Source organism: Crocodylus porosus, unplaced genomic scaffold (assembly GCF_001723895.1).
Source record: "Crocodylus porosus isolate Cpor-Errol unplaced genomic scaffold, CroPor_comp1, whole genome shotgun sequence".
Classification (NCBI taxonomy): domain Eukaryota; kingdom Metazoa; phylum Chordata; order Crocodylia; family Crocodylidae; genus Crocodylus; species Crocodylus porosus.
Genome location: NW_017728947.1, coordinates 34,322,048 through 34,349,867, shown reverse-complemented (window position 1 = coordinate 34,349,867; position 27,820 = coordinate 34,322,048). Strand labels below are relative to the sequence as shown.

Sequence of the window (27,820 nt, the reverse complement as noted above, 5' to 3'; positions counted from 1 at the left end):
ACTTCCTGCCCTTTGGGCAGGGGGCTGGACTCGATGATCTCCCGAGGTCCCTTCCAGCCCTAATGTCTATGAAATCTATGAAATTTAGTTAGCTACTAAAACTTTACATCTCAGGTATAAACATGCTAGGACATTGACAAGTTTGGATCCACACTCTGGAATTACAGCCCATTTTACATTTCATCTGAACCCTTTAATGTGGTGTGTTACTCATTTAATCTTATATTCACAATAAACCAAGAGTTATCTTATCACATGCTCTCAAAAAACTTTGAAGCTGAACTGATAGAAATCTTTACGACTGATTAAATAAGACTAATCTCTCATACCACTGCAGGATTCTTCTTCTCTAACTCATCAGTCATGTGAAATGCTTAGGAACCTAAGACAGTGAGAGTGGAAGATGCTGAGTGCTTAAGAGGAATTTTCAGAATACTTTTGGGAACTTATTTCCATGTTGCATGCTTCTCTCCGGGTCTCAAAAAATTGAAAACTGTGGCTGCCACATGAATAGATTTGATAGATTTCATAGACATTAGGGTTGGAAGGGACCTCACAAGATCATCCAGTCCAGCCCCCTACCCAAGGGGCAGGATGTCAGCTGCAGTCAGGTCATCGCAGCAAGATAAGCATCCAAGCATTTTTTAAAAGGTATCCAGACTGGGTACTTGCACCACTTCTGTGGGGAGTCTATTCCTGACTCGGGAGACTTGGATGGTAAATAAGTTTTTCCTTATGTCCATTCTAAAATGGTCTTCCAGCAGTTTATGTCCGTTAAACCTTGTCTTGCCTTGGGGTGCCCTGGTGAACAAATATTCTTCCAGTTCCTCATTCACACTCCTTATATACTTATAATTATATACTTATAGGCTGCCACCAAGTCATTCCTGAGCCTTTGCTTCTCCAGGATGAAGAGTCTCATGGCTCTCAGCCTCTCTTCATAAGGCCTGTTCTCTTGACCTCTAATCATGGGTGACTGGTCCCACCTGAGTCAGAGGGGGCATGTGCCCCACACAGTGGCCAGTCAGCGACCAGGGTGGGGGGCTCCTCCCGTGGCCCATCTCGCCGATGGAGCGGGGATCCCCCCATGATCAATCGCAACAACCGGGAAGCATGAGCGCCACTCCTGGAAGTGCCAGCAGTGCTTCACCTGGCACCCCCACTCTCTGGCTGGTGCTCACAGGGTGGGGCACCAGTGCTCCTGGCTGCTCCCTCTGCCCGGTGCCTAAGTAGGGAGCGCTGCGTGTCAAGGGACGCATGTGTACCCCCTATGCATTGCCACTGCCTCTAATCATGTGCGTGGCTTTCCTCTGGACTCCTTCAAGCTTCTCCACATCCTTTCTAAAGTGTGGAGCCCAGAATTGGATGCAGTTCTCCAGCTGCAGCCTCACCAAGGTGTAGTAAAGCAGGAGGATGACTTCTTGGGTCTTGCTTACACTTGTTAGACATTAACTCTGGAAATTCTGAAAGCCAGCATGCCTTTTTAGGAGGCAGCAAAATCATTAATGCTGAAATTTGTTTGCTGTAAAGGTCTGTTAAAAGTAGATGCAAATAAGGATGTGATGAAACATGGCCACAAATGCTAATCATATACGTATTAGACTTTTAAACCTTGCTCTAAGCATAGAGATTTTTAGCAGCAAGTAAGAAAGAGAAACTTGTGTTCTAGCCATTCCAGTTTTTTGGACACCAAAATACAAAAGACCCCTGTCTAAGCTATCGTGTAGCACATGATAAGATCAATACTTGGGCACAGCCCTCAGCTTTTGTAATTTTATTCCAGTTACTTAGAACTAAGCATCTGTCCTATCTGTAAATCAGAACATTTGCATTGAAATGAACCTGTGGCTAATAGACTGAGTCATCGGTTTGGTATCATTTCTGTGCATCCATTTCTGCTTTGTAAATGATATTTGGTTCCCAGTGGGACTTGGGATTTATTAGCTATTCAAATTCTGCCCTCCCACTAACGCTTGGAATTGTGACCAAAACTCAGTAGATGATGCAACAGAGATCAGATAAGAGTCCATTCTGGACCTTTGTATTATATGGTGCTGTCTGCATGAACAGTCCTACAGCTTTCAATGGACTACTCAGTGAATAAGGTACTAAACCTGTGGGGTCTAACGCTTTTGGTAGGAGTGCCACAAAATAACCCTACATCTTCCCTGAATGCCACTCCAAAGCCTTTCCTCAGCTTTCTGCTTCTTGCCCTGTGCTCCCTGCCTGATCTTCCGTGTGTCACACACAGAGGCTTCCTGTGCCACTTGTGGCACATGTGCCCTCAGGTTGACCACTCATCCTAGACCATGTGAGCAAGACTGATGGAATAAACTCTACCACATAGAAATATAAGATTTTTAAAAGTGATAGATAAATCAAATGCATTTTGGCTCAGTTCTTCCCAATCCCTGAACTCTTTGGCACAGAAGAATTGAGGGTCATGAAGGATTCAGTTTCATCTCCATGATTCTATGCTGCCTGACCTACACCAGTTGTACAATGTTCTACACCACTGTACCTTTGCCTTTGGTATTACGTCTCCCACACTGACACATTCCCTATGCTTAGGCATGGAGTCAGCTGTATAGAATCTGGCTTTGCTGGCTACGTGGCAGAGAGGTGACCTTGTTCAACCAAGTAGCAAGAGCAGAAGTGGCAATCTGGCTCCCTGTCAGTAACTCCAGCACGCATGTAATTTTGCCTGCAAGAATATCTCTTCTGAACTATATTGATCTCAGTTTTCCTTGTAATATTTTTAGGGCCTTGTATTGTACAGATGTTCTTCAGAATATCCAGGCTGGGCAGGATGTTGCTACTGAGGCTCTGAGCACAGAGACATGACTGTGGCTAGCTGGTAACTTCCTCCCAAACAGATGTGTAGACAGATACAAGAGGAAGTACACACTGCAGCTTTCTGCAGCAGATGTGAGGAGCACTGCGCAGGACTCCTCTTCATGGCAATCTGCCTGGGTTCTCTCCTGCATGTATAGGACACAAACCTTCATTTTTCCTCCAAGATTCCTGCTACTTGGCCACTCCACATGAAAGAGCATCTGACCTAAAAGTTTGGCTTCATTCTCCTTCTCACTGGATGCAGCTACATGTGCTATTAATTCACAGTAGAGCACATCCATGTGCTCCCTCTTGGAAGCAGATTTGTTCACAATGGCTGTGTCCAGATGAGTGCTGCCATTTGTTTCCCTGGGGATAAGTAGCAGTGGCACACCTTGGCATGGGGCAGATTACCCCAGGTGGGGTAGGAGAGGCTGGGGCCAGCAACTCAGTTGGCTCCAGCAGCCTTACCTGGGATCCTGGGGGCCTTGGGGAACTGCAGCCATGGTGCTCCTGCAGCTGAGTCTGGATGTCAGCTGGCGTGTGGCTCCAGTTGGCCAGGCCCTGGTTTGGGGCAGTGCACGCTGCCACCATGTAAGCCTATTTGGTTTTTTAAGGCGTGGGGTTTTTTGAGCCTGGGGTCTTCCAGGGTCAACCCTCCCCCCCATGTTGCAAGGTAGCAGCACAGGGAATGCCTGCACGTACAGTGTGTAGCACTGCAAACAGGTCTGTGGCGTCACTTACTGCATATCTGTGCTCATCTGGACGTGTCCAATGGGAGCAGCCTGGTACAGAGCTGCTTCTGCCCTGATCTGCACCCCTTCAGCAACCAGGGGGAGCTCCAGACTCCCCTGATACTAGCTCAGGGCCTGACAAAGGGCATGGGGCTGGTCTCAGTGGGCATGGGACCAGGAAAGTTCTGTCGGCTGCAGCAGCAGCAGCTGTCTCCTGGCCCCATGCCCAGCAGGACACATAGCTGCCAGCAAGCCTCCTGCCAGGCAGGAGGTTGCTGGGAGCTGTCCCGGATGTGGGGCAACTGCCAGAGAGCCTCCTGCAAGGTGTGTGTATGTGTGTGGGGGGGACATGGGGCTTACCGGCAGCTGCCCTGCTTAGCACAGAGCTGGATGGCTCCAGGGAGCAGGTGGAGACTGAGAATCCAGCCTTTATCTGTGACCCAGAGCAGCACCGCATTGTGCGAAGCTGCTCCAGAGCTTCCATCTCCATGCCAGAAGCTGGGACAGAGGCCAGAGAGCTCCCCGTTCCTGGTGCTGATTGGCTCCCAGCTTGTGGGGGGAAGCTGGGAACCTGAGTAGCACCAGGACTGGGGCCAGAGAGCTCCCTGTCCCTTGCAGCCTCCTGCTGCCTAGGCTGACCAGGAGCAAATCTGCTCCCAGTTAGCATATACATGAATATTACTGCACAGTATCTACTGCACAGTTAGTTTACTAGCTGCACTTACAGGCAGTAGCTAACTGCACAGTAGACTAATTTACTACATAGTAACTATGCACACATGTAGGCAGTGACACTTTACTGTGCAGTAAAGCATCTTGTGTTGACACACCCATTGTGAATTAACACCACGGTAGCTGCTGTGTGTTTGACAAGGCTATCACTTCAACTGAAGATTTTTGTGCCTTTTGGGAAGGGCTAGGATCGGTATCAGATTTCCCAATCGCATGGGATAGATGTAAATCTAAGGTTGAACTGTTTTCTTTAATTTGCAACACCTTGTACTCTATAGATGCTTACCAGAAAATTCATTTTTATTCCAGTGCCAACAATATGCCTAAGCAAGTTGAAGTGCGGATGCATGAGAGCCACCTGAGCCCAGTGGAACCAAGACCCAAACACTTGCACATACGATTTTGTCAGTCTCTCCGAAAAAACCTTCTTCTGTCTCTTACTGTAGCTGGTAAGATATATCCTGTTTTATTTGCACACTAGGTATGCTTCTCTATTTGTCCAGTAGTTGAACAGTCCATATCTTTGTTCAGCTACAGAAAACTTGGTAGTCCCAGCTGAACAGCCAAGAAGTGAATGGAACACCAGTATGCCAAGTCCCCTTACTTCAAGTGTGGAGCACATTATTTGCACAGTAGCAGGGAAACCTGCAGGGTTGATCTTCATGTACTCTCTGGCTTGTGGGTAAAATAAGAGTTCATTTCTTAGCTCAGGGAAATGGATTCCATTTGGCAGCTTTAAATAAATTGATCTTTCTTTTTCTTTTTGTTTCTTTAAAAGGCCAAATCCGAAAGCCTCCTTTACCTGAGCCTTTCACATCTCAGCATACACCTTCTTTCTCTTATTTTTTCTGGAGAACTGAGCTTCTGCCTCTCTCTGGTCACAATGCCTGGGATCAATAATCTAGCTCTGAAAACTGCCTTCTGGTTTTAACAGCTTCCAAATATGGAACAGTTTGACATTTCATTGTGGTTCACTGGCCCTATGCCCAGTCCTTTTTTTCCACTGTAAGCCTAACAGCCAAATGCAGCAAATTCACAGACCTTTTCTGTATTGCTACAGCTTGATAGACCAGCTTTAAGATAAAGTACAGCTGGTTCTGATCTGCAAAATTTACCTCCATGTCAACATTATCAAATCTTCAACCCTCCTACAGTTGACAGATTTGGACACGGAGTTTTGGCTTGAACCATTCCTTAGAAGATGTCTGATGTACTTTCCCGAGACCATCACAAACAATTATAAAAATACGTTTATTCCCTATTGAATCAACTTTATACAAGCAAAGAACCATAACTTATTAAACAGTAGCACTGAAACACAATTCAGAACGTCTTGTGATGTACAGTACTTTGCTGCTCAAGGCGCTGTTCCTGGCAGGGAGTAATCTAATGGTTTTTTTCTGTTCTAATTTTATCATTCTGTGAACTGGATACTAATAGCAATCTAGGCAGAGAAAGCAATGTTGTTATTCCTTTCACTGGTAAAAAATATTGAATCCAACTTCATCACAAGATCTTGCTTGTTTTCTGATAGGACCTTTTCCTGAGCTGCCTTCTCTGCCAGGACTTCTGTAAGAAATTAAAGTTATATGATGATGATATGAATTAAACATGCATCTCTCAGAGTGTAGTGAGACTTAGGTACATTTTACAAAATACCAAGAGGGCATCAGGAACATCAGAGCATCAGATACTGTGTAGGAGCAAAATATTGCATAGAATGTTTTAGGGTCAGTCACTTTCTGAAACCATTTTTAATTCAAGGTTGTTCTTTTGGGTAATGAAAAAGTGATTCTGGTTTATTTCCCTTCCCCACCCTTTCTTATTCTCCTCCTAGGTGTCGTTTTGGGTGCACTGTGTGGGGGGCTTCTTCGCCTGGCAACTCCTATTGACCCTGACATTATCATGCTAATCGCCTTCCCAGGAGATATCCTTATGAGGATGCTAAAAATGCTGATCCTTCCTTTAATTATTTCCAGTTTAATCACAGGTGAGAACTATTAACAATAAGCAATTTAAGATGCTTGTTAAAAACGCCACAGGGTTCATTTTTCTAAGAAGCAAAAAAGTAATAATGGTGTGATGGCAATGAGTCTTTTGCAGATGATGATAATGTATTTAGATTTCATACGGCAAGGCCATCTCTGTTCTGATACAATTTATTATCATAGGTTGAGTTCCAAACAGGTTATGTCTAGACAAACATGGGCTGCTCTTCTGAATGTCACCATTTTACTTTTATACTGTTGCATCCATTCCTAAAGTAGGATTTGTCTGACTGACAGTACAGCTTTGGAAAGGATAGGTTGCTCTAAACTGTGGTGTCACACTTGAAATGACCAACTGTTTAGGAATCAGTGCCAAAATGCTGATATGGTGCCAGCTCTCTACATCTCTACAGGGTTTTTTCTTGTCTTAAAGAATATGATTCATATCTCTCAACAACATCTGTGGGGTTGAATGTCATTTGTGACCAGTTCTCTTTATGTAGCTGGGGCTCTGAGCAAGTATTTGCACAGGAGCAAAAATGGAGGGTCTTCAGGATACCCTCTTGATATCCTATGAGAAATTCCTCTGGGAAGGAAAATATCACAAGAAATCTCATGGCAAGAGCCATAAGCAGATTCAACAGGATGTTTTGTGATAATTTAGTGAATGGTATAATATCTAGTCCTATTGGACTATTTTTTTGTTTTGTGTTCTTTTCTTGTCTTCTTTTTAAACATAGGACTGTCTGGTTTGGATGCTAAAGCTAGTGGCCGATTGGGCACGAGAGCCATGGTCTACTACATGTCCACTACTATCATTGCTGCTGTGCTGGGTGTCATTCTGGTTTTAGCCATTCACCCAGGGAATCCCAAACTCAAGAAGCAGCTGGGAGAAGGAAAGAAGAATGATGAAGTGTCCAGTTTGGATGCTTTCTTGGATCTTATTCGAAATCTGTTCCCTGAAAATCTAGTCCAAGCATGCTTCCAGCAGGTAAAAATATCTATTCTTTGCAACATTTTTTTTAAAGGTGAAGACCTTTTAACCTGGCAAGATACACATTCAGGGTTCTGTCTTTCACTTTGGGAATGGCAACAAATGAATGATGAAGAAAATACAGGCCTTTGGTCTTTGGCAGTTAAGCAAAGAAGGAAAATAGTGTGCCACCTGTTTTAAAGGTACAGCTTTTTTTTTTTTAAATTGATTTCAAATTTAATACCTGTTTCCTTGTTATTTTCTTAAGCTTTTAGGAACAGAATTTAATGCTGTTGAGATTTGCCTGTGGAGGGCTGGCTAGCTGATTGGTTTGGAAACCTCTTGCCTCTGGCCTGCCAGCTTGAATTTCAGTTTGGTTCAGGTTGCGGGTGACTGGATTGATATATGTCCAGTGCATTATGTAAAATGTGCTTGTGGTCTCAGGCTAGTTCCCAATGGACCTGGGTCCACGTCACAAAACCTACCACCATATACAATAAAACCTGCTACCATATACAATGTACCTGCTTGCTGCTCAGGAAAATAGAGGACTGCTTAGACAATACAACCAAATGGTCAAATCACCACAGAGGTGGTGCCATTTGGTCAGATTGGAGGTATATTTTAATGGTAAGTAGCTGGTAGAGAAGAGCTACACTCTAGTTGCATTTCCCATTTAAATACATAATAACTTTTCATCTACACTAAATTAACATGATTTTTAAAGGGGTAAAAGAAATGTTTGCAAGGAACACAAACTTCCCAGTTTCTCTCTCAATATATATTTTTTTAAATGTAAGCAGCTTTTTCCTAAAGCTAAATTGTTTGGCAATCATGCTAACTATTTTTGTTGAACCAAACAAGATGCGTTGCCAAACCCATTCTTAAATGTTTTGAAATGGATTCATTTGGCATTGTCTGGTATCTGGAGTTGTGGCTAGAGGCAAGAGAACTGAGCAGAGTAGGGAGTTGGGTGTGGCTTGGAAAGTTTGAAACTATTAAAAGTCTTGGATAATTTTGTTTCTTCCCTGGATTTGGGGTCTTTGGGGGTTTATAAAAAGAATGTTCAGAATATTTCCAAACCATCATGAGAACATCATGTGGCCAGACCATGGCTGGCTGAACATCACAAATGCTTTAATTGAAAAATTGAAAGTGTTTTCATAAAGCAAGTGTTTTCATAAAGCAAGGGGTTTTATTTCTCTCCTTCTGTGCTGTTTTGTATCATGAAAGAGAGACTAAATAGTACTTTAATCTGTAGCAGATTGCTTGAATATTCATAGGTGGGAGCAAGGAATGAGTTGGAAAGAGAGAACAAGAAAAGGAGAATCAGGCCACTAATATCTGTCAGGTCATTTGGCTGCCTTTCTCAATATGTGTAATACACATGTGGTAAATGCAGTGTAGTAAATGCAGTTCACTTCACTAGATATGGCCTGTTCTTCCACTGACCTTTTCTTAGCTTTATACTTTATGGATCCAATCCAAAGACTATAGAAGTCAATGGGCAGACTCCCAGAAAGTTCAGGGAGCTTTTCATGAAGGCCCAAATGAGTTTTAACTCTTCACACATTCAGTCTGGCCAACCACAGCTTCTGCTACAAAAGCCACATTCCCACTACTAAGTCATACCCCTTTCCAAATGAAACACCCACTACTTCTTAGCCTTAGCTCCGCATATGCTGCTTGCTGAATTGGGTTAGAAATTTAATTTCTCTCTCTTCTTGGTTACTAGGAAGGCTGGAATTCTTTCTTATCCTCACTTGGTTTTGGTGGTGAGGAAGTATGATCTAGTTGTAAAGGTGCTAACTTGGAAGACCTCCATTCCCTTCCTACCAATGACATCCTGTGGGATCTTGAGCAACTTGCTTGATCTCCCTCTGGGGGGCCCATGAAGAAAGAGTACTTATTGCAGGCTCCACCACATCATTTAAAATCTGCACCTCTAATACCATTGACACCAATATTAATTGCTGTGACGGACACAAAAAGAATGAATGGCCTGGTTCAGGGGGTATCAATAGCTGCCTTTCTTTCCTGTGTTTGTCAGGACTACATCTGTGGCCGTTTAAAACTTCCAAGCAGTCTTGGGATAGTATGGCCCCTGGAGCTGAAGCGATTGTTTTGCAGAATTCTACCCAAGTATTTTGGAACGATTTTGAAGTATTAATGGCACAGTGTTGTGCTATCATGATCCATAAAGGGGGGCTACAGTTCCCCTTTCTGTCTTGTAGATGGTAGGAAAGGTTGTATGCCACAAACTCAGGTTGTATGTTAAATTGGGGTTGTTTGAAGAGCTGAACCTGGATGAGCTTGGAGGAATATGAGCTTCTTGAATAATTTTGGGGTTTAAAAGATTGATTTGCAAGCCTTATTTTGCATACGAAACTCACCCACCCTTAGACTGTCAATTTAAATCAATTAATTGTCCCTTCTAAATATCTGATATAGAATGACAACCGTAAGGGCCAGTCAAACACCTTTATTTTCAAAGTGCTTATCTAAACCTGACCTTTGATCTTGGCTCACCATCACTAGAATTATGAATCTTTATCCTGAGAAATGATGAGGTTCTTCAACTTTCATTCGCTCCCCCAGGGGTTGTGAGTACTCAGAATGTCTATGGCTCTGCTCTGACACCACACACAGAAAACACAGGATGATAAAATTCCCAAGATAAAAATAAAATCTGAAAAAAATTAAAAGTAGGAGGAATGTGGGCCAGGGTCAGGACCACTGAAGAGATTCTCATGCATCATCTGTGATGTTTTTCCTTTGGGTGCCCTTTTTCCCTCCTCTATATTTAGAGAATGTTTCTTTCTAAAAGACCAAAAGTCTGTGAATCCATCACAGTAAAGCCATGATTTCCCACCCCCTCAACAACGTGCAGATCTAAGTGGAGGGGTGGCTCCGTATCCCACTTTTTGGGAGCAAAATCCAGGACACAAGCCTGGGTAGTTCTTCCAGAACTCAGAACCAGTTGTAGTTCATGCCATTTCCAGTTTGGGTGAATGTAGCCACCATAATGTGGCACTGTGGACGGGCTAATTACTAGCACTGTTGGGATTATGCTGTTTTCCAATCCACAAAGAAAGCTAAGTGGCTTGGATGCAGTCCTAGATGAACACAACTGTGTCACTTTCGATTCAGGAGGTGGCCTGTGACTATCTCTTTATCCAGAAGCAGTGCAGCCAAACTCTTGCAGCACAATGTAATGTTGCATCCTTTCACTTGGAACTAGTAAAAACTGGCCTATTTTTAGATGACAGAAGAGAGGCCATGTTTAAAAAAAAAATGTTCCCTAAGGCTGTTTGGAATGTGCAGTTAAGATGAGTTTTTATTATTGTTCCCTAGTTTTCACAATGGATTAAATCCTGTTCTGAGTCTGTTCTTATTCTGTTTTTTTTTTTCAATACTTTCAGATCCAAACAGTCACTAAGAAAGTACTGGTGCCACCACCGATTGAAGAACCCTCTAATGTCACTGACTCTGTCTTTGCTATGGTGAATGAGACAGTGAGTGAAACCGCACCAGAAGAACAGTTGGTCATTAAGAAGGGGCTTGAATTTAAAGATGGAATGAATGTCTTAGGTAGAGAAACTTTTCTGTATCATAATATATTATATACCTGCTCTTGGTTTTCAGTCACAGTCTGGAAGTAATTGGGAGTGAGGGCATTTTTGCTGCTGTTGAGTCAAAATTTGACCTAGCCAGGAGACAACCAGAAGTTGTTACCACCAGCTGACTGCTTGTTGGCCTCTGTGAGATGAGTCTCATGGTGGACATGTGTCTATACCACAGAAGCAAACACCAGAATTACCACTAGTTGACAACCTGTAGAAAAGCCTAGGACTGAACAAGAATCTGCTATTACTATTTATTTGATATACTATAGAAGTGCCCCAAATATTTTATCAATCCAGAAAGAGGTGGACTATCCAGGCCACCATTGGTTTCCATTGATTAAATAGATGTTTCCCCAGATTTACCTATTCCATGAAGACCTGAAGCTAACTGGGTTGGGTTTCCAGTGCTTTCCCTGGGCACATTGTGTTATATTATGACTTAAGTCCTGAGCAAGAGGTGGTGTGTAAACTGCACCGCACATAAAAAAAATCCCCTAAAGACTTGAAACATCTCTGAGTCACAGTTCCCTCCCAGTTTTGTCTTTGATGCTGATCTTTCCCAGCAGCATATAATGAGCCTCCCCTACTGTGCTCCTTATCTGTATAGGCCAGCAAGAGGATGTGGAAACAAGGGTTCCACTCACTACACACTCATCCCTGTGCACCTGCTCTGGGATGAAGGACCATGGGTGGGCATGCTGAACCTATTTACTCTTGTACACCCAGGCATACAGTCCTGTTATCCTATACAGGGCCTGAACTGAAAGTCCTTCTCTCAGTTCAATTGCTTATCATCCAAATAATCTATCCCTAAACTTGTACTATTCTAATGCACACCCTCACATTATCTTATACGTTAGTCTGAGGCAGAATGTTCACAATGAAATGGTTATGCCACTACTTATATATTAAAAACATTTAAAAGACAATTTGGGCTTATTAGATTTGTTAGAATGGGGAAAACTGTTAGAATGGGGAAAACTGTATCCTGCTGACAATATAATTAACAGCAAAAGGGACCTGAAGGCAAACTAATTACTGAAACAGAAGGAAATGAATCTACTGTTGTAATGGCCAACAAGCATCGCTAATGTTGTTTGGTCCATTACGGTAAAATATTGCAGAGCTTTTTCATATGAGAAATGACTGTATGAGTGTGTGTGTGTGTGCGTGTGTGTGTGTGCGCGCACGCACACATGCGTGTGTGTGTGTTGGGGGGGGGAATTGACCTCTAAATTGTAAAAACAGGGCAAACAAAAACAAAATTGAGTGCTATAAGTAATGCAGCCACCAGTTTGGAATTAACAGAACAAAGCCATGAACTAATGTTTTCTGATACACAGATTGGATTCCAGGAAGTTTCTTGGTCTATAACTATTCAAGTTTTTCCATAATATATTCCTCCATACTGTACACCCCCCCCACACACACACGGTACATCTACACATGCACTTTACTGAGGAGTTGACTCATTAGCTTCACAATAAAGTGTCACTGCCTACACTAGTACCAGTATTAGAGCTCAGTGTATTAACTAACTCCACTGTAAGACAGTACTGTCGGGGTCAGTAGTATCTAACGGCAGAGTCATTTGCTGCGCTGCAACACATGTGTGAACGGTGACTGGGACACCACTATGGCACCAGCCAGCCCCTCTTCCACCTGATGCCACCACCCAGAGCCAGAGACCTCTCAAGTCTGCTGCCAGCCCAGAGCTGCTCCACCCCCAGCTCAAAATGCTGCTGTCCTATGTGCACGTGTAGATGCTGTGCCTAGGAGCAGTGTACTGTGGCACAAGCTGCTCTGGAGTTTATCATGTTGCATTAATTGCACATGTAGATGCACTCCACCACATACACACTTTGATCCCCTTCTGTGCAACTGTGGCACAACTCAGTAAAACATCTCTCACCATCCTACTAATGAGTAGATTAATGGTCAAGCTCATTTTTCTTCTTAAGTACAATGAAAGAATTTGACAGCCAGTCATTTCCCTGTGCATTAGAATCTGAAATCCTCCTTTCCTGATTTTATTTCCAGATCGGAATTACTTGTATTTTTGATATGGGGAAGTTCCCAGCTGAGTTCACACACTTTCAAAATGCTGAACTCATATTTGCTCTCATAGTTCAATCTCCTGAGGACTGAAAAACTACAGAATTTCCCATTAGTGTCAATATATAATCCTAAATATGCCTCTTGGCCCTGAAAACTGCTGGGTAGAAAAGCTAAGTGCTGAAGAGCAATACCCCCCAAATTATATTACAGAGAGAGAGAGAGAGAGAGAGAGTTGGGGGGGGGAAGAGAGAGAGAAAGAGAAAAATATATATAATATAAACTTTGGGGCACTGCTCATCAGCACTTAGCTTTGCTATCCAGCAATTTTAGGGGCAAAGAGGCAAATTTAGGATTATATTTTGACACTAATAGGAAATTCTGTAGCTCTTCAGTCCTCAGGAGATTGAACTATGAGAGGTAATATGAGTTCAGCATTTTGAAAGTGTGTGAACTCAGCTGGGAACTATATATATAAATAGCCCCTAGCATCCTCATTCACTAAGTTGATTCTCATCTTTCTCTTTTTTTTCTTCTTTTTTAATACTTAAAGAGTGTCCTCCATTCATTTGAAATAATAATAGTAGTTTTTTCATTTTAAGGGCTTATCCTACTGCATAGATTTTTAACCTGTGGTCAGCGTACCCCTGGGGGTACGTGAGATAAAGGCAGGGGGTACGTGGGTACCCCAATACCCTCTCTCTCACCCTTTTTTCCTCTCTCTCTTGCCCCTTCCTCCCCTCAAAACTATAGCAAAAAATTTAGTGCACCACACATTGTGCAGTGCTTTAAATTGCCCAGTAAAAATTTGGCATGCCGTACAAAGCCTGCCTAGCTTTGGCCAACTCTTGGTTGGTTCAGCCCTCCTAGCTTTGGCCAACATCACCTGTAGCCCAGGTACATACCTGAGTTGTGCACCCCTGGTGTAAAATGTGGCAACCCTACTCACACCAGATCAGACATCTGTCATATCACAACCTTATATACATTGCCCTTCTTCCAACATATGGCACGCATTAGTCTGTAAATATAAAATCCCCTGGAAAATTGAGTGTTGGGGTACTTATTAAAGTTTTCAGAACTTAGGGGGTACTTGCTACTTAAAAGGTTGAGAAACACCGTTCCTACTGCATTTAGTAGGAAAACATTCATTGTTAATCTCTCTCTCTCTTTTTGCATAGGGAAAGAACTCCATTGTGACTGAGTTATGCTTGCGTGAGAATGTTGCATGTGTCTTTGGGGAGAAGGGGTGGAAGAAGAATTATCTTTGCATCTCCAAGTATTTTTTGAGTGTCTCCTACATAGGTTAGAGCTGCCTTAGATCTGCTTTAACTTGGCACAATTGATTCTAATCTATGGAAGCTGTTGTAGCAACTAAAGAAAAAAGTCAGAGCACAGTGATACATGCACTCTGGGGTTTCAACCAGGCATCCAAGAAATCTCTGCTATCTATGTATACATAGATATATGTACACATCCTTTACATCACACCAAAAAGGTCACTGGGGCCACAGCATCACGATTTCAAACTGAAATTGAATCCAATCCTGTAAATGTATTATTGATTAATTGATCCCTAGTCTAAATGCTACAAAATGCATAATTTAAGTCCCCCCCCCCAAAAAACAAACAAACAAACAAAAAACCCTAGTCTTTATTGTCAGTTTAATAAGGACCAATGAATAAAGAATTATTCATGTTTTCCCTTCTGGAAGCTTAGAGAAAGTCACTTTAAGGCATTCCAAACTTGAAACCTAATACAACTGTCTCAAAAGTTGAATTACTTTGGTATTAGCAACAACCTGACACAGCTACAGTGACTTAGACAAAAAAACCCAACATGCCTTCTAACAGGGAGTATGATTCCTCCAACAGGTCTGATAGGGTTCTTCATTGCTTTTGGCATTGTTATGGGGAAGATGGGAGAACAAGCCAAGATGATGGTGGACTTTTTCAACATCCTGAATGAGATTGTAATGAAACTAGTGACTATGATCATGTGGTAAGTCTGAGGACAGAACTCCTAGCATACAAAAAATACACAGGCCACAGATGTCCATATTCTATACATGTCATTCTTTATTTTTAATCCATACAATTAGGTATTTCTGCTCACTGGGTTGCTTTTTAAAGCTATGACAAGGATGGGACAGCTGGAATAGGGGTGTTTCTGTTTGGTGGGAGGTAATTAACTCTTGTTTTGAAACATCTCAAAAGATGGCAGGCCTGCTGTCATTTTCTGCCTAGGGGACTCCAAGTCATATAGTTTAAGAGTGGCTTACCGCCTGCATAAAAATGTCACCTTTGTTATAGAGGTTCATTACATTAAAAAACAACCTACTAACTAAACAAGCCCTCAAAACATAATAACATCAAAATCTTCCTGTGAGGTTAGCATAATAACAGGCTATTAACTAGGAGGTATAATTACAGAGTAGTCAAGAGAGATGCTCTATTTACAGTGTTTTACAGCAAAACTGGCTTACCAGAAATGTACATTCCATCAAAATGAGAACCCAACTGTTTGCACTAATGTACAAAAGTCTTCTTCCTTAGCCTGCAAAAAGTCCGCATGCAGACTGCATTCTAGAAATGTACCAGAATAAGTGATACCAAACTTGGCCACGTCAGTAGAGAAGTGTAAAACCCACTCATTCATAACAGCAAAACCCAGTTTCTTTTTAAGGAAGTATGTCAATCCATTTAGGGTCAAAGCTTTGCTTACATTTCTTAAGACTTTTTCTCCATCTTCTTGATGCAGCTGAGAGGTCCTCAGAGCTATTTGTATACAATTGTTGAACATATCCATGTCACATAGAATTATCTTTTCAGAAAAGAACATGCACTGTGGCATTTGGCATGCAGCCTCTTGATTTCCATACATTTAGGTCATGTACTTGCCAACTAAGGGAAGACAGGAAACTATGAATCCTTTTAGTCAGAAACCCAACAAAAGACACAGACATAAATTGCCTACTGCTGATGGGAAAAGCAAGATAAGAGCTCTCTACTCTTTTGCATTTAAGTGGCTTACTGTGTGGTGTTGTGTCAGGATTAGTCCCTCATTTCTAATGCACTGTCTGCCATAAGCAGTGAAGAGCAAGAAGACCATGGTCAGAAATTACACATAAACTGGTATAAGTGATCGATAACTGGTCTAAAACTGTAACAGAATGAAAGTTCATTGCACATAGACCAGTTTCAAAATGGTTTAACACAGTTTAAGATGGATATGGTGTCCAATTTAAACAGTTTAGTTTAGACCACTTTATTGAACTTCTGTCCCAGAACCCCTCCTGAATCAAGCTAGGTTGCAGTCCCATAGTATCCCAGGAGCCATTGTGGCCCCCCCGCTAATCTTCACTCACAGGGTGGGTGGGCTAGCTTCTTTTCCCCCTCATCTGCTCCAGCTGAGCTGGGCCACCCCCCCTGCACCCCAGCCCACCTATGGGCTGTCACAGCTGAGGCAGCAAAACCTCTGCTCCCTAGGCTGGCTGGCAGCAGTATGGAGGGCAGCTAAGGGGGAGAACTGAGTCCCCCACCCTGGCCCTAGCCCTCCCCAGCTGGAGTCTGCAGAGCAGGGGCCAGGCCCGTGGTGCGGGCTTTCCCCCCTCACTGCCCTGCTCAGCCAGGCTGCAGGGCCACTTACTCCAGCTCTGCCTTCCCACCAGCCCCTGCCTCTCAGCTTCAGGAAGAGCAGGTGGAAGGGGACTGGAGCCCCCAGCCTCACTCCTCCCAGCTGGGGTCTGCACAGGGGGGCCAGGCCTATGTGGCGGGGACATCTTCTACCTCCTAGCTGCTGTCCGGGCAGGCTGTTGCCTGTGCCTTTCATCAGTGGGGAGTCAGGCAGCAGCGGCAGCCCCCACTACCAGTACTGAGGCAGCAAGGCTTGGGGGTTTTTCATGCAGCATGGTACTAGTGGGGGAGCAGATGCCCCTGCCATGTGGCCCTGGCCCTGCCCCCCTTCCACCCTGTACCCATCGACTCGAGCCAGCCAACACTGGTCGGGAGGGCCACCTGACTGCCACTGAGAGCTGACTGGTGGGGTCGGGGGAGAGGGCTAGCCTGGATGATCAGGGGTGGCCCAGCTGCTGGGAGGCACCCTGCTTCTCCCGTGCATAGAAGCAGGAATGTCTGTTTTGTTCCCTCCTGACCTAAGCTAGGGCACTTAAAGTGTAAAATTTAAAGCACTTCTGTCTCAGGCTTTTTGCATCTCTGTGCTAAGCTGAACAGAATGGGCCATACTTTTGCAGCATATGCTTCCCTTGAACTCCAGATGTTCATGAAAGTATCATTTCTTAAGTTGCAGGGCTAAATTATGCCTCCCTCTGAGGTTCTAAAAAGCTGTAATTCCCAGGAGATATGGAAGAATAACTGGTGCTTTTAGGTTTCAGGTGTGTACAAGGTGTACTGCTGACAATATCAATGTGAAACTTGTCAAGAAACCTAGACTAGTTCATGAAATAATTCTCTCACTTTCTCATTTTGCTTCTCATATTCAATTTGGCCCCTCTCTGAAAACAGATGTAGTTATTTTTGCGAACAAAAGGACTCTTTGTAATATTTATTATAACCGGCGGCATGTATTTAGAAGCAATGATTATCATGCTTTGAATAGTCCAGAAGTTTGAATTTACTAATATATCACATATTGGCACTGAGAAGCCCATGCTAGACATAACTGATTATCTAAGAGGTGTGCTTCAAGGCTTCTGTTGTGTTAAGTGTTGCAATTATGGGCAGTCATCCTGCTTTGAAGAAGCCCATAGAAATCATTTGTTTTTCTTTGATGAACTGCTTGTTCCTCTGTCCTAAAAAAGGGAGAATGAATTATGGTAAAAACACCTCTTATTCGTCTCTGCAGAGAATTGTTGCTGGGCAAGAGAATTAGCATTGTGTGTTTATAAAGGCAAATGCCATTCTTCTTTATCCAAAGGGGCATTCTGTCTAGTTATTTATGACGTGTCCATAAAAAAATTTCTGTCTTTTCTGGCAGTTCCAATGATTCATGAGACTCTCCTGAATACCAAAGTGCCATAACAACGTAAAATATGGTCTGGCATCTGACAGTGACACTGCTTAACCCTTTACTGGGATTATCCTTGGTAAATCATTCAGCAAGAACAGACTATGTCTGCAGTAGCTGGAGCAGTGGTTAGAAATAATTGGCCCTAGTTTTCAAAAGTCACTCGTGATTTTCAGCATCTCAGGTGCTGAGTGCTCAACTTGAGATACCTTAAGGAACTGGATTTTCTGACATTGTTTAGGACATACGTTTTATCACAGATCTTTTCCAGTCATGTCAATGTAGGCATGCCAAATCACCAGCTATTTTGAAAATATAGTCCCTACAAATTTATTCAGAAGAGATTCTATTGTTTCCTCTTCATCTGGAAACACAGCTATTTTTTTCTCCACAGTAAGTCTGTTATAAAGTAAGCAGAGGAAGGTGAAAGCTGTTTGAAATGGATGTGTGTGACAAGCTGTGTGACAGAGGAGTGAATGAATGCCCCTCCCTGCCAACACACACATTCCAGTATTCCTACATACTCACTCTTTGTCATTTATGAGCTGTAGAAATAAATTGTTTAGTACCACAATGTACTACTGTTATTCTCCTGTTTACATTTCATTCCTCTTATCAAGGATGATTAGGTAATTAATCATATAATAAATTAACAGAGCACGTAATTAACAATCAATCCACAGTCTGAAAGCCAAATAGTTTAATGAATATAACAGAGACATTTGCAGAAAGCAGGCAGGTTCGTACGGAAAAAGGGCTATATTTACCAGGTCATTTATCTGCAACAAATATTTCAGCCCTAAACCAAATAAAAACTGCTATGTAACAGGTATGTGTATATAAACCACTATTTTTTAATAATGGTCTAAAACACATATATATTCTGATGGGATATTACCAGAAAGTTGAATCTTTCCTTAAGAAAGGCATGTTAAATTCAATGAGAATGAGTAAAATTGAGCAACTACCTTTGGCTGTGGCCATAGGATATCGTTGTATTACTTAAATGAACCAGGTTTATTCATACCATATAAGAACAGCATGAAAGATGTCCTCATTCAATAATTCAGTATCCTTTTAGTGAGCTCTCTTCATATCTTAACAGGTTCAACCTGAAAATCCTGTATTTTTATCCACCTTTGAGCACAGGTTTTATGGCTGCAAGCTGTAAGGATCAATTCTATCTGTGTTTGTTTTATTTTCCAGGTACTCACCTTTGGGCATTGCCTGCCTCATTTGTGGGAAAATCATTGCAATCAAGGACTTAGAAGTGGTTGCTAGGCAACTGGGAATGTACATGGTAACAGTGATTGTGGGCCTCGTCATCCATGGCGGGATCTTCTTGCCATTACTGTACTTTGTGATAACAAGAAAAAGCCCCTTCTCGTTCCTTGCTGGCATTTTCCAGGCATGGATCACAGCTCTAGGCACGGCTTCCAGGTACTCCATGGGAAATGCCACTGTATTTACATTTTTAGGAGTTACTGGACATTATATAGATGCAGTCCTGACCTTTACTAGAAAAAACATATTACAGTTAATGCTGATGAGAAATAAAACTTTTGATTATCCATATCTGCCTGACTTCAAAGGAAAGCAGTATGGCCTGCATGCCAGTGGCCGCAGACTGAGTATAAAGAGACCTACCTGTCTTCTATTTTCTTCCCTGCACTGACTCACTGTGTAAACTTCTGCAAATAAGATAATGTCTGTACCAATCCCCTCACCTGTAAAATGGTGATAATGCTATTTACCCACCTTTCCAAAGCACTTTAAGTTCAGTAGATGGGAAGTGCTATATGGGCACTTTTTAATCATAATTATTAAAAGCTTTAACCACGATTTTCAAAAGAGAATCAATATGTATTCATATGGCTGCTTCTAAAAGAATTAGTAATGCTATGTTTCAAGCATGGGGTAGATGGGGCTTAGTAGAACGTTTGGTAAAAGGTAGAAGGTTTGACGAGGCTTGGTAGAAGAGGAAGTAGAAGGTTTTTTGTTGTCACCAGCATTTTCTCCTTCATAGATTCATAGATGTTAGAGGCTGAAGGGGACCTCACAAGATCATGGGGCCCAGCCCCCCTGTACTAGGCAGGAAAGGTACCTGGGGTCAGGTGACCCCAGCAACGTGACCGTCTAGTCTCCTCTTAGAGTCATAGATGTAGGGTTGGAAGGGACCCAAGCAGATCATCAAGTCCGACCCTCTGCCATGGGCAAGAATAAATACTGGGCTTATATGACCCCTATTAAGATAAGCTCATATGACCCCAGCTAGGTAGTAATCAAACCTTCTTTTAAACATCCCTAAGGTAGGAGCCAGCACCACTTCCCTTGGAAGCTGGTTCCACATCCTGCCCTCCCTGACTGTGAAGTATTGCCTCCTGATGTCTAGCCTGAACCTACTCTCAATCAGCTTGTGGCCGTTATTCCTTGTTACTCTGGGAGGTGCTCAGGGGAACAGGGTCTCACCCATTCACCTCTGGTCCCCCCTGGTAAGTTAATAGATTGCCACTAGATCCCCTCTCAGCCTTCTCTTGCAAAGGCTGGACAGGTTCAGGTCCCATAGCCTCTCCTTGTATGGCCTGCCCTGCTGTCCCCAGATCATGTGAGTGGCCCTCCTCTGGACCCTCTTGATGCTGGCCACATCCCTCCCAAAGTGCAGCGTCCAGAACTGGACACAGTACTCCAGCTGTGACCTGACCAGTGTCACATAGAGGGGAAGGATCACCTCCTTGGCCCTGCTTGTGATGCATCTGTGGATACACGACAAGGTGCAGTTGACCTTCCTGACTGCGTCCCATTGGCGGCCCATGCCCATATTAGGATCAATAATGACTCCAAGATCTCTTTCTGCTACTGTACTTTCGAGAAGGGAGTTCTCCAGCCTATAAGTATGCTGCTGGTTCTTCCTGCCCAAGTGCAGTATTCTGCTCTTGTCAGTATTGAATCCCATCTTGAAGATTTCCAGGGTAGATGATTGCACCACCGCTGGAGAGAGTTTATTCCACAGTCTGGACACCCTGACTGTGAAGGAGTTTTCCTAGTGTTAAGCCTGAAATGGTCTTCCAGGTCTTTGTGGCCATTACTCCTGGTTTTCCCCAAGGATGCCCTGGTGAACACCTGTTTGCTAAGCCCTTGATATATCCTCATGATATAGCAGTAAGCTGCTACGAAGTCCCCTCTCAGCCTTCTCTTTTTTAGGCTGAAGAGACCCAAGTCCCTCAGCTTTTCCTCATATGGTTTGCTTTGCAAGTCTCCGATCATAAGGATGACTCTTCTCTGGACTCTCTCAAGCTTTTCCACATCCTTGTTGAAGTGTGGCACCCAGAACTGGACGCAGTCCTCCAGCTGTGGTCTCACCAATGCTGAATAATCACTTGCTCAGTTTTGCTTGAGATGCTTCAGTTGATGCATGCCAGAATATTGTTTGCTCTGCTGGCATCATAGTGATGGCTCACGTTCATACTATGGTCTATTATTACCCCTAGGTCCCTTTCAGCCATGGTGCTAGTCAGTTTGGTGCCACTGAGCCTGTAAGTATGGGATTGTTTGTCCCCAGATAGAGCATTTTACATTAGGCCTGTACGAAGCAGCTAGTATTCACTTTGGATTCAGATTCAGCTGATTTGGGGGGCAGTGATTTAAATCACTGTCCCAAATAGATTCAGCCACCACCAAATCAGTCAAATCTCTGAATCAAACAGGCCCCATCCCCCTCCCGCTCTCCCAGCCCCTCAATGGCTTCTCTGCCCAGACCCCGAGTCCTGGCTCTTTTTTTTTTTTTAAATCCTGCACTCACTGGCTGCTGCCGGGTGGGGAGGTGCAATCCCCGCTACCCCCCACTGCCACACACTGCATGGGGGGCTCTGCCATGAGCCCCCAGAAGCCCCGATGGCTGTTGCAGCAGCCAGTGAGTGCAGCTTCTGTGGGACACTCCATGCGCCCCAGCATTGCAGCATTAACGAGCCCCCTGACACCTTGAGGTACGTAGAAAAAACATTTAAAGCTATGTCTGAATTGCTGAATCTTTCCATATTTCTCCGAATCAATTTGGAGGGTTCCAATTTGATTCGGGGAGATTAAAGGGTCTCCTGATTTGATTTAGATTTGGAGATTTTGCCTCCGAATTAGGCCAGATTTCCACTGAATTGAACCAGGAACCACTTCTCGCCAGGATGACAGATCCATTCATTAGAACTCTCTGGGTCCTACCCCGCAGCCAGTTTCCTACCCACCTGACACCTGTCAAGCATTTAAGCCTGCAATCCTCCAATTTTTCCATGAGACCATCATGGGATACCAAATCAAAGGCCTTTAGGAAGTGCAGGTATACAATGTCAACTTCCTCTCTCTTATCCAGGTGGTGAGTTACCTGGTCGTAGAAGGAGATGAGATTGGTAAGATAAGACCTGCCCATGATGCTGTCATTCAGAATCCTACCTTTTGCTAATGTATCCCACATAGACTCCCACATTTTTTCTGGGATTTTCCCTGGGATAGAAGTTAGGCTAATTGGTCTATAGTTGCACATGTCCTCTCTCCTCCCCTTCTTGAAGATGGGCACAACATTGGCCCTCTTCCAGTCTTCAGGAACCTCCCCTGAGTACCACAAGTTTTGGAAGAGTTTCACCAGACATCCCAAGATGACTTCAGCCAGCTTCTTCAGCACTCTTGGGTGAAGTTCATCCGGTCCTGCTGATTTATAGATGGCTAACTTTTCTAACTGATCATGCACCAGCTCAATATCAACAGTAGGAAGGAGGCCATTCCCACCATGCCCATTCTTAAACCTATCTAGCATGATTTTCCCCTTAGTCCAGTGAAATACTGAAGCAAAGTAGTCATTCAGGAGTTTAGTTTCCACTTGTCTTCCTCCTGTTCCCTACATACCTAAAGAAGGACTTGTTATTGCCCTTGATTTCTGTAGCTAGTTTAAATTCAGTTGCTACCTTAGCCTTCTAATCTTCTCCCTACAAGTGCGGGCTGTTGTAGCATACACTGTCCCAAGCTTCCACTGTTTGTATGTCTCCTTCTTCTTTTTCAAGAGGATTATGATATCCCTATTAAGCCAAGAGGGCTTACCAGTCCTTCTGCTACCTTTCCTCCTCACGGGAATGGACTTCTTTTGTGCTTTGAGGATCGTGTTCTTGAGCAATGACCACTCTTTGTGCACTCTTTCAACTGTTTCATCCACGTTAGGATGATGCTGTTAGTTAGCCCAGGTTCTGTTTAGTTAATCTGAGAGTTAGAAAGGAACAAGGTGTGTTTGTGTGTGTTTGTGTGCATGTGTGTGCGCACATGTCCGTTGACCCCAATAAAGATTTCTCTCTATATTATTAACAAGTGAGACAACAGGTATCCTGGGACTCTTTACAGATTAGGTTTGGAAACCAGACTCTACCCAGTCAAGAGCAAGGAGTTATTCCAAATCTCACTGTTCATATTTCAGCCAAATTGGCAAAATAAAGAAAATTGAATAAGAATCTTGAGTTTTCATTCCTTCAGTTAGTGCATACGGAAAAGGAATAGGGGGCTTGATGACTCAGAGCCTGGTAACAGGATAAGATGCTTTTCACTAGGGCTGCCTGTAAAATTCCTGTCAAAGCTGTGTATTGATAGAAATGTTGGTATTCTATTAAATATTTTTATTTTGCAAAAGTGCTTACTCTGCAGAAAATGTAGGGTTTTGTTGAAACACTGGATACCAAGGGACTGAATTTTTTTGATACAGAAATGTGATGCTTCATAAAACTGTGGTTGGGTGCTCCATGCCTCTACAGGCTAATTTACCATAATATGTCATCAGCTATGGTACATTGTGGAGCTCTGGAAAATTAGAGACTGATGGATCATGGGAGCTTTATCTGTCCAGGAAACCCAACCCATAGTGGAACATAAGGACATGCAGTACCCAAATTACAGCTCCCATGTGTCATCATAGTAACACTTTTAAAATGAAATGAAATGCTTTGTTTTCCATCTAGTTTGGACCAAAACATTTTGTCTTTTCCATTTTTAACAAGTCCAAATTTTCACAGATGAGAAATTTCTGATTTGCTTCAGCTCATTAATCTGTATTAGCAGTGACTGAATTATTATTTGACAGCTGATGGCTGTGTAAGAAACAGTATAACATGTCTCCCTGGTTCTTAGTCCATATATTCATAACCAAGTGACCACCAGCATTACAGCTGGCATTCTCTTTAGGAGTGCCAGCTGAGAAGCCAAAGACTGAACTTCTGGTGGACCTTCAAATGCTTCTTTGAACAAGGATTCTTAAAACAGTGGAATAATTTTGTATTACTTCTACCTACTGTGCTTATTTTTCAGAGATTAAGTGCTTCATCTTCCAGAGAAGTCAAATCACTTATGTTAAAAAATAAATTAAAATATGTGTTTGCCTCCTGAATTATAGGGAAAGGTCTTATGATAAATGGAAAAACATAAAAGTTGGATCCAGACATGTAGGAACATGTGGTTTGTACCACAAACTGCACTAGTGCCACAAACTGCACAAGTTGCACATCAATCAGTGCTCAGTACAGCTAATTTCCAGTGCTGGGGCAAAATTTGTTACCAGGATTTCCTGGTAGCGAAAAAAAAAAATCCTGGAAAAAGGTGGCGCAACAAAGCACCAGGCGAGCACCAGGACAAATGAAGAGATGGGGGATCAGGCAGCCCAGGACTGCCTGCTCTCCCATCTCCATCAGTCATGGAGCCCCCATGCAGAGGAACCTTTGCCCCAGCCAGCCACTCCCCACCTGGCTGGGACTCCCGGTGCCTCAAGACAGGGGAGCAGGCAGCACTGGGCTGGCCTGCTCCCCCATCTCCACGTGCCAGTCTCCAGATGGCCAGGGCCCAGGGTGCCCCAGTACAGGGGATGGCTACACCAAGCCCCCTGCCTGCAGCATATGGAACAGTGGGACAATTCCCACTGCAAAGCACAAGGGCGGGGGTGTGCACTGCAGCACATAGTATTGGCACAAATGTGTGCCCCAGCATCATGCCCCAGCCAGCCCTTCCATAGTATGTTGAGCCAGGTGAGAGCAGCCTTCTGCCAGCCAGGGCTGATCCGACCTGCTGCGGTCCTGGGTGCATGTTCAAATGGTGCACTTGGGAATAATAAACTCCAGAGTTTATTGCTTCACATTATTTGCACGTGTAGACGTGCCCAGTGTGGGCTAATAAACCCCATTTCTCAAATCAGGCTCTGACAAGTACAGTATTGGAGAAGTCACTTAATTTCTCTTTTCTTGGCTTCACATCCATCTGTAAAATGGATGTAGACTCATTCTGTGAGTTAATTAATAAATGTGTTAAAGCCACTCTAAAGTTGCAAGGTGTGAGATATAAACATCGTAAGTATTTTAGTTCATTTTAGTGAGTTCAGCCCTTTATTATTTTTATTATAACCAATAATTGACATTTTTGTTAGACACTGCATTCAGCATTATTGGTTCACTAAGCATGACTGCCTTTGAGAGATGCCAGTGACTCAGTTTGAGATATGAAGGTGGACATGCTTCAGCTGCTTCTCTATGGAACAATTGATTTATCAAAAAATTCCCTAAATTGACATTCCCTTTTCAGAGCTAGCTTCTTGGTCAGGGTGCAACCAAATTAGCTTAGTGATGCCACAAAAAATGAAAGAACCAGTGCACTCCACTGATTCATTCCTTTAGTGGAAAGTCCTTTAACTGTTCTAAGCAGACATGCTTGGCACAGGAACCTGTGAAATGAACCTGCAAACTCTGATCAGTTTTCTGGCTAAATCTGTTTCAGTTTCAGACTTCTACAGGAGAGATCCATGCAAGGAGCTGATCTCCACCCTCCACCCATGACCCACATCTTCTACTGACCCCATGCTTAAGAACTGAATATATCGGTAGTACCTCTTATCCACCCTTCATTTCACATAATAGAGTAGCTCTGGGTTTCTCTGTCAAGAACACTTTCACAGCTGAAAAGAAACAGAATTTTCCCCTTAAATATATATTTATTTGAATTCAAATCAACCAAATTCCCCTGGTCAAGAAATGATTTACAACTTAGATTGAAGTCACATCTACAACTTCTTTCCCCTTGCAAACATGCACCTATTTCTCTCACTTTTTCTAACTCATAGTCTGACTGCCAGTTAGCTCCAAAAGTGGCTTAAATTGAAGACAGATTTCTGGTCACATGTAGCATGAAGCACAAGAAAAAATTGGCAAAGAAAGGGGAAAAATATAGCAATGTTTTCCTGGCAATGAAGTATGAAAACTTTACATTAAGCATTGGTCTTTCCTATAGCATTCGGTAGCATATGCTTAATCTTGTTCTCTTTGCTGCTTGTGGAAGAGTAGAGAATGAAAATGGAGCAGCAACTTTGAAAATCCTGTGATCCCTGCTGACTTCCTGCCCCTGGGACAGGGGGCTGTACTCAATGATCTTCTGAGGTCCCTTCCGGCCCTAGTGTCTATGAATCTATGAATCATGCAAGAATATTATGTGTCATAAAACTTTTCCTCCTCCATTTATTTGCTCACTCTTCCAGTGCTGGTACATTACCTGTCACCTTTCGGTGTCTTGAAGAAAACCTAGGCATTGATAAACGGGTAACAAGATTTGTCCTTCCTGTTGGAGCCACTATTAACATGGATGGGACTGCCCTTTATGAAGCAGTGGCTGCCATCTTCATCGCACAGATGAATGGAGTGGTGTTGGATGGTGGGCAGATAGTCACTGTGAGGTAGGTCCTATATACCTCTGTCGGCATTTTTTCTGAAGATCATGAACTGTGAAGATTTGGTACTGGCTTGGCCTTTTGAATGGCTGTGGATCTCTAGGGCATTGTTGCAAGGAACACCTAGCACATGTTTTATTTAGATTGTATACTCTGATTCAGCAACATTTGTACAAACAGAGAAGCACAAAAGCCAGGGCAAAGATTTTTCTCCAACCAGAACAAAAATTGACTGCTCCAGCTGAATGTTCTGAGTCATGTTTATGGGATTCATTCTCTAGAAAGTCCATGCTTGTCACAATTGACAGAGACACACAAAATAAGCCCATTATCACTGTTTTCCCTTTCTGCTTCTATGGCTATTGAAAGAAATAATAGTAGTGTGTAGGACATTTTCAGGGTGCAAGTAGGTGATGGTGAGAAAGATCATGACTGGAGAGTGATCAAGTCTAGCAAACGACTAAGCAGCAGAGTGTTTCCCTGAGAATTGCAAGATGCTGTCACAAATTCCTTCCATAATGTTAAACTTGTGTTGGGTTTATTTTGGCTCTAGGCAGCCCCCCAAAAATTCATATGATGCACAAATGAATATAGGCTTGCATTAACAATAAGCATTGGTGTAGTATGTATGTGATGATCTAGCCCCAGCTAAAGTGTCAGCTATGTGTACAGAAAAGTGTCCTTTTTAAGTGTTCTTAAAAACCTTGTTATTCTATCTATCCGAGGGCATGTTTACTGTACAGACTGTAGTGTCATGGTAGAAATTAGGGGTGTGCGAAGTGGGCCCTATTCGATTCGGATTCAGCCTGAATCAGGGACAGTAATTCGATTAGTTGATTTGGATCACTGTCCCTGATTTGATTCAGCCGAATCCAAATCTGAAGATTTGATGCTGATTCAGAGAATCAGTGATTCAGACACAGACACAGCTTTAAATGTTTTTTCTACATACCTCGAGGTACCAGCAAGGCTCATGAACACTGTTTCATAGTTTCATAGTTTCTAGGGTCAGAAGGGACCTGAGAAGATCATCTAGTCCGACCCCCTGCCATGGCAGGAAAGAGTACCGGGGTCAAACGACCCCAGCAAGATGTGCATCTAACCGCCTCTTAAACACCCCCAGGGT

At 43.1% G+C, this 27,820-nt stretch overlaps 1 protein-coding gene across 1 annotated transcript in view; it reads left to right on the top strand.

The window, feature by feature from the left end:
- The window catches only part of SLC1A2 (solute carrier family 1 member 2), a 124,441-nt gene that overhangs the window by 79,912 nt on the left and 16,709 nt on the right, over positions 1-27,820 (top strand). The window contains exons 2-8 of the mRNA XM_019552313.1: positions 4,611-4,750; positions 6,139-6,291; positions 7,030-7,280; positions 10,685-10,853; positions 14,819-14,945; positions 19,176-19,409; positions 26,506-26,700. Of these exons, the coding sequence (XP_019407858.1) occupies positions 4,611-4,750; positions 6,139-6,291; positions 7,030-7,280; positions 10,685-10,853; positions 14,819-14,945; positions 19,176-19,409; positions 26,506-26,700 (1,269 nt within the window). The remainder of the gene's footprint in view (positions 1-4,610; positions 4,751-6,138; positions 6,292-7,029; positions 7,281-10,684; positions 10,854-14,818; positions 14,946-19,175; positions 19,410-26,505; positions 26,701-27,820) is intronic.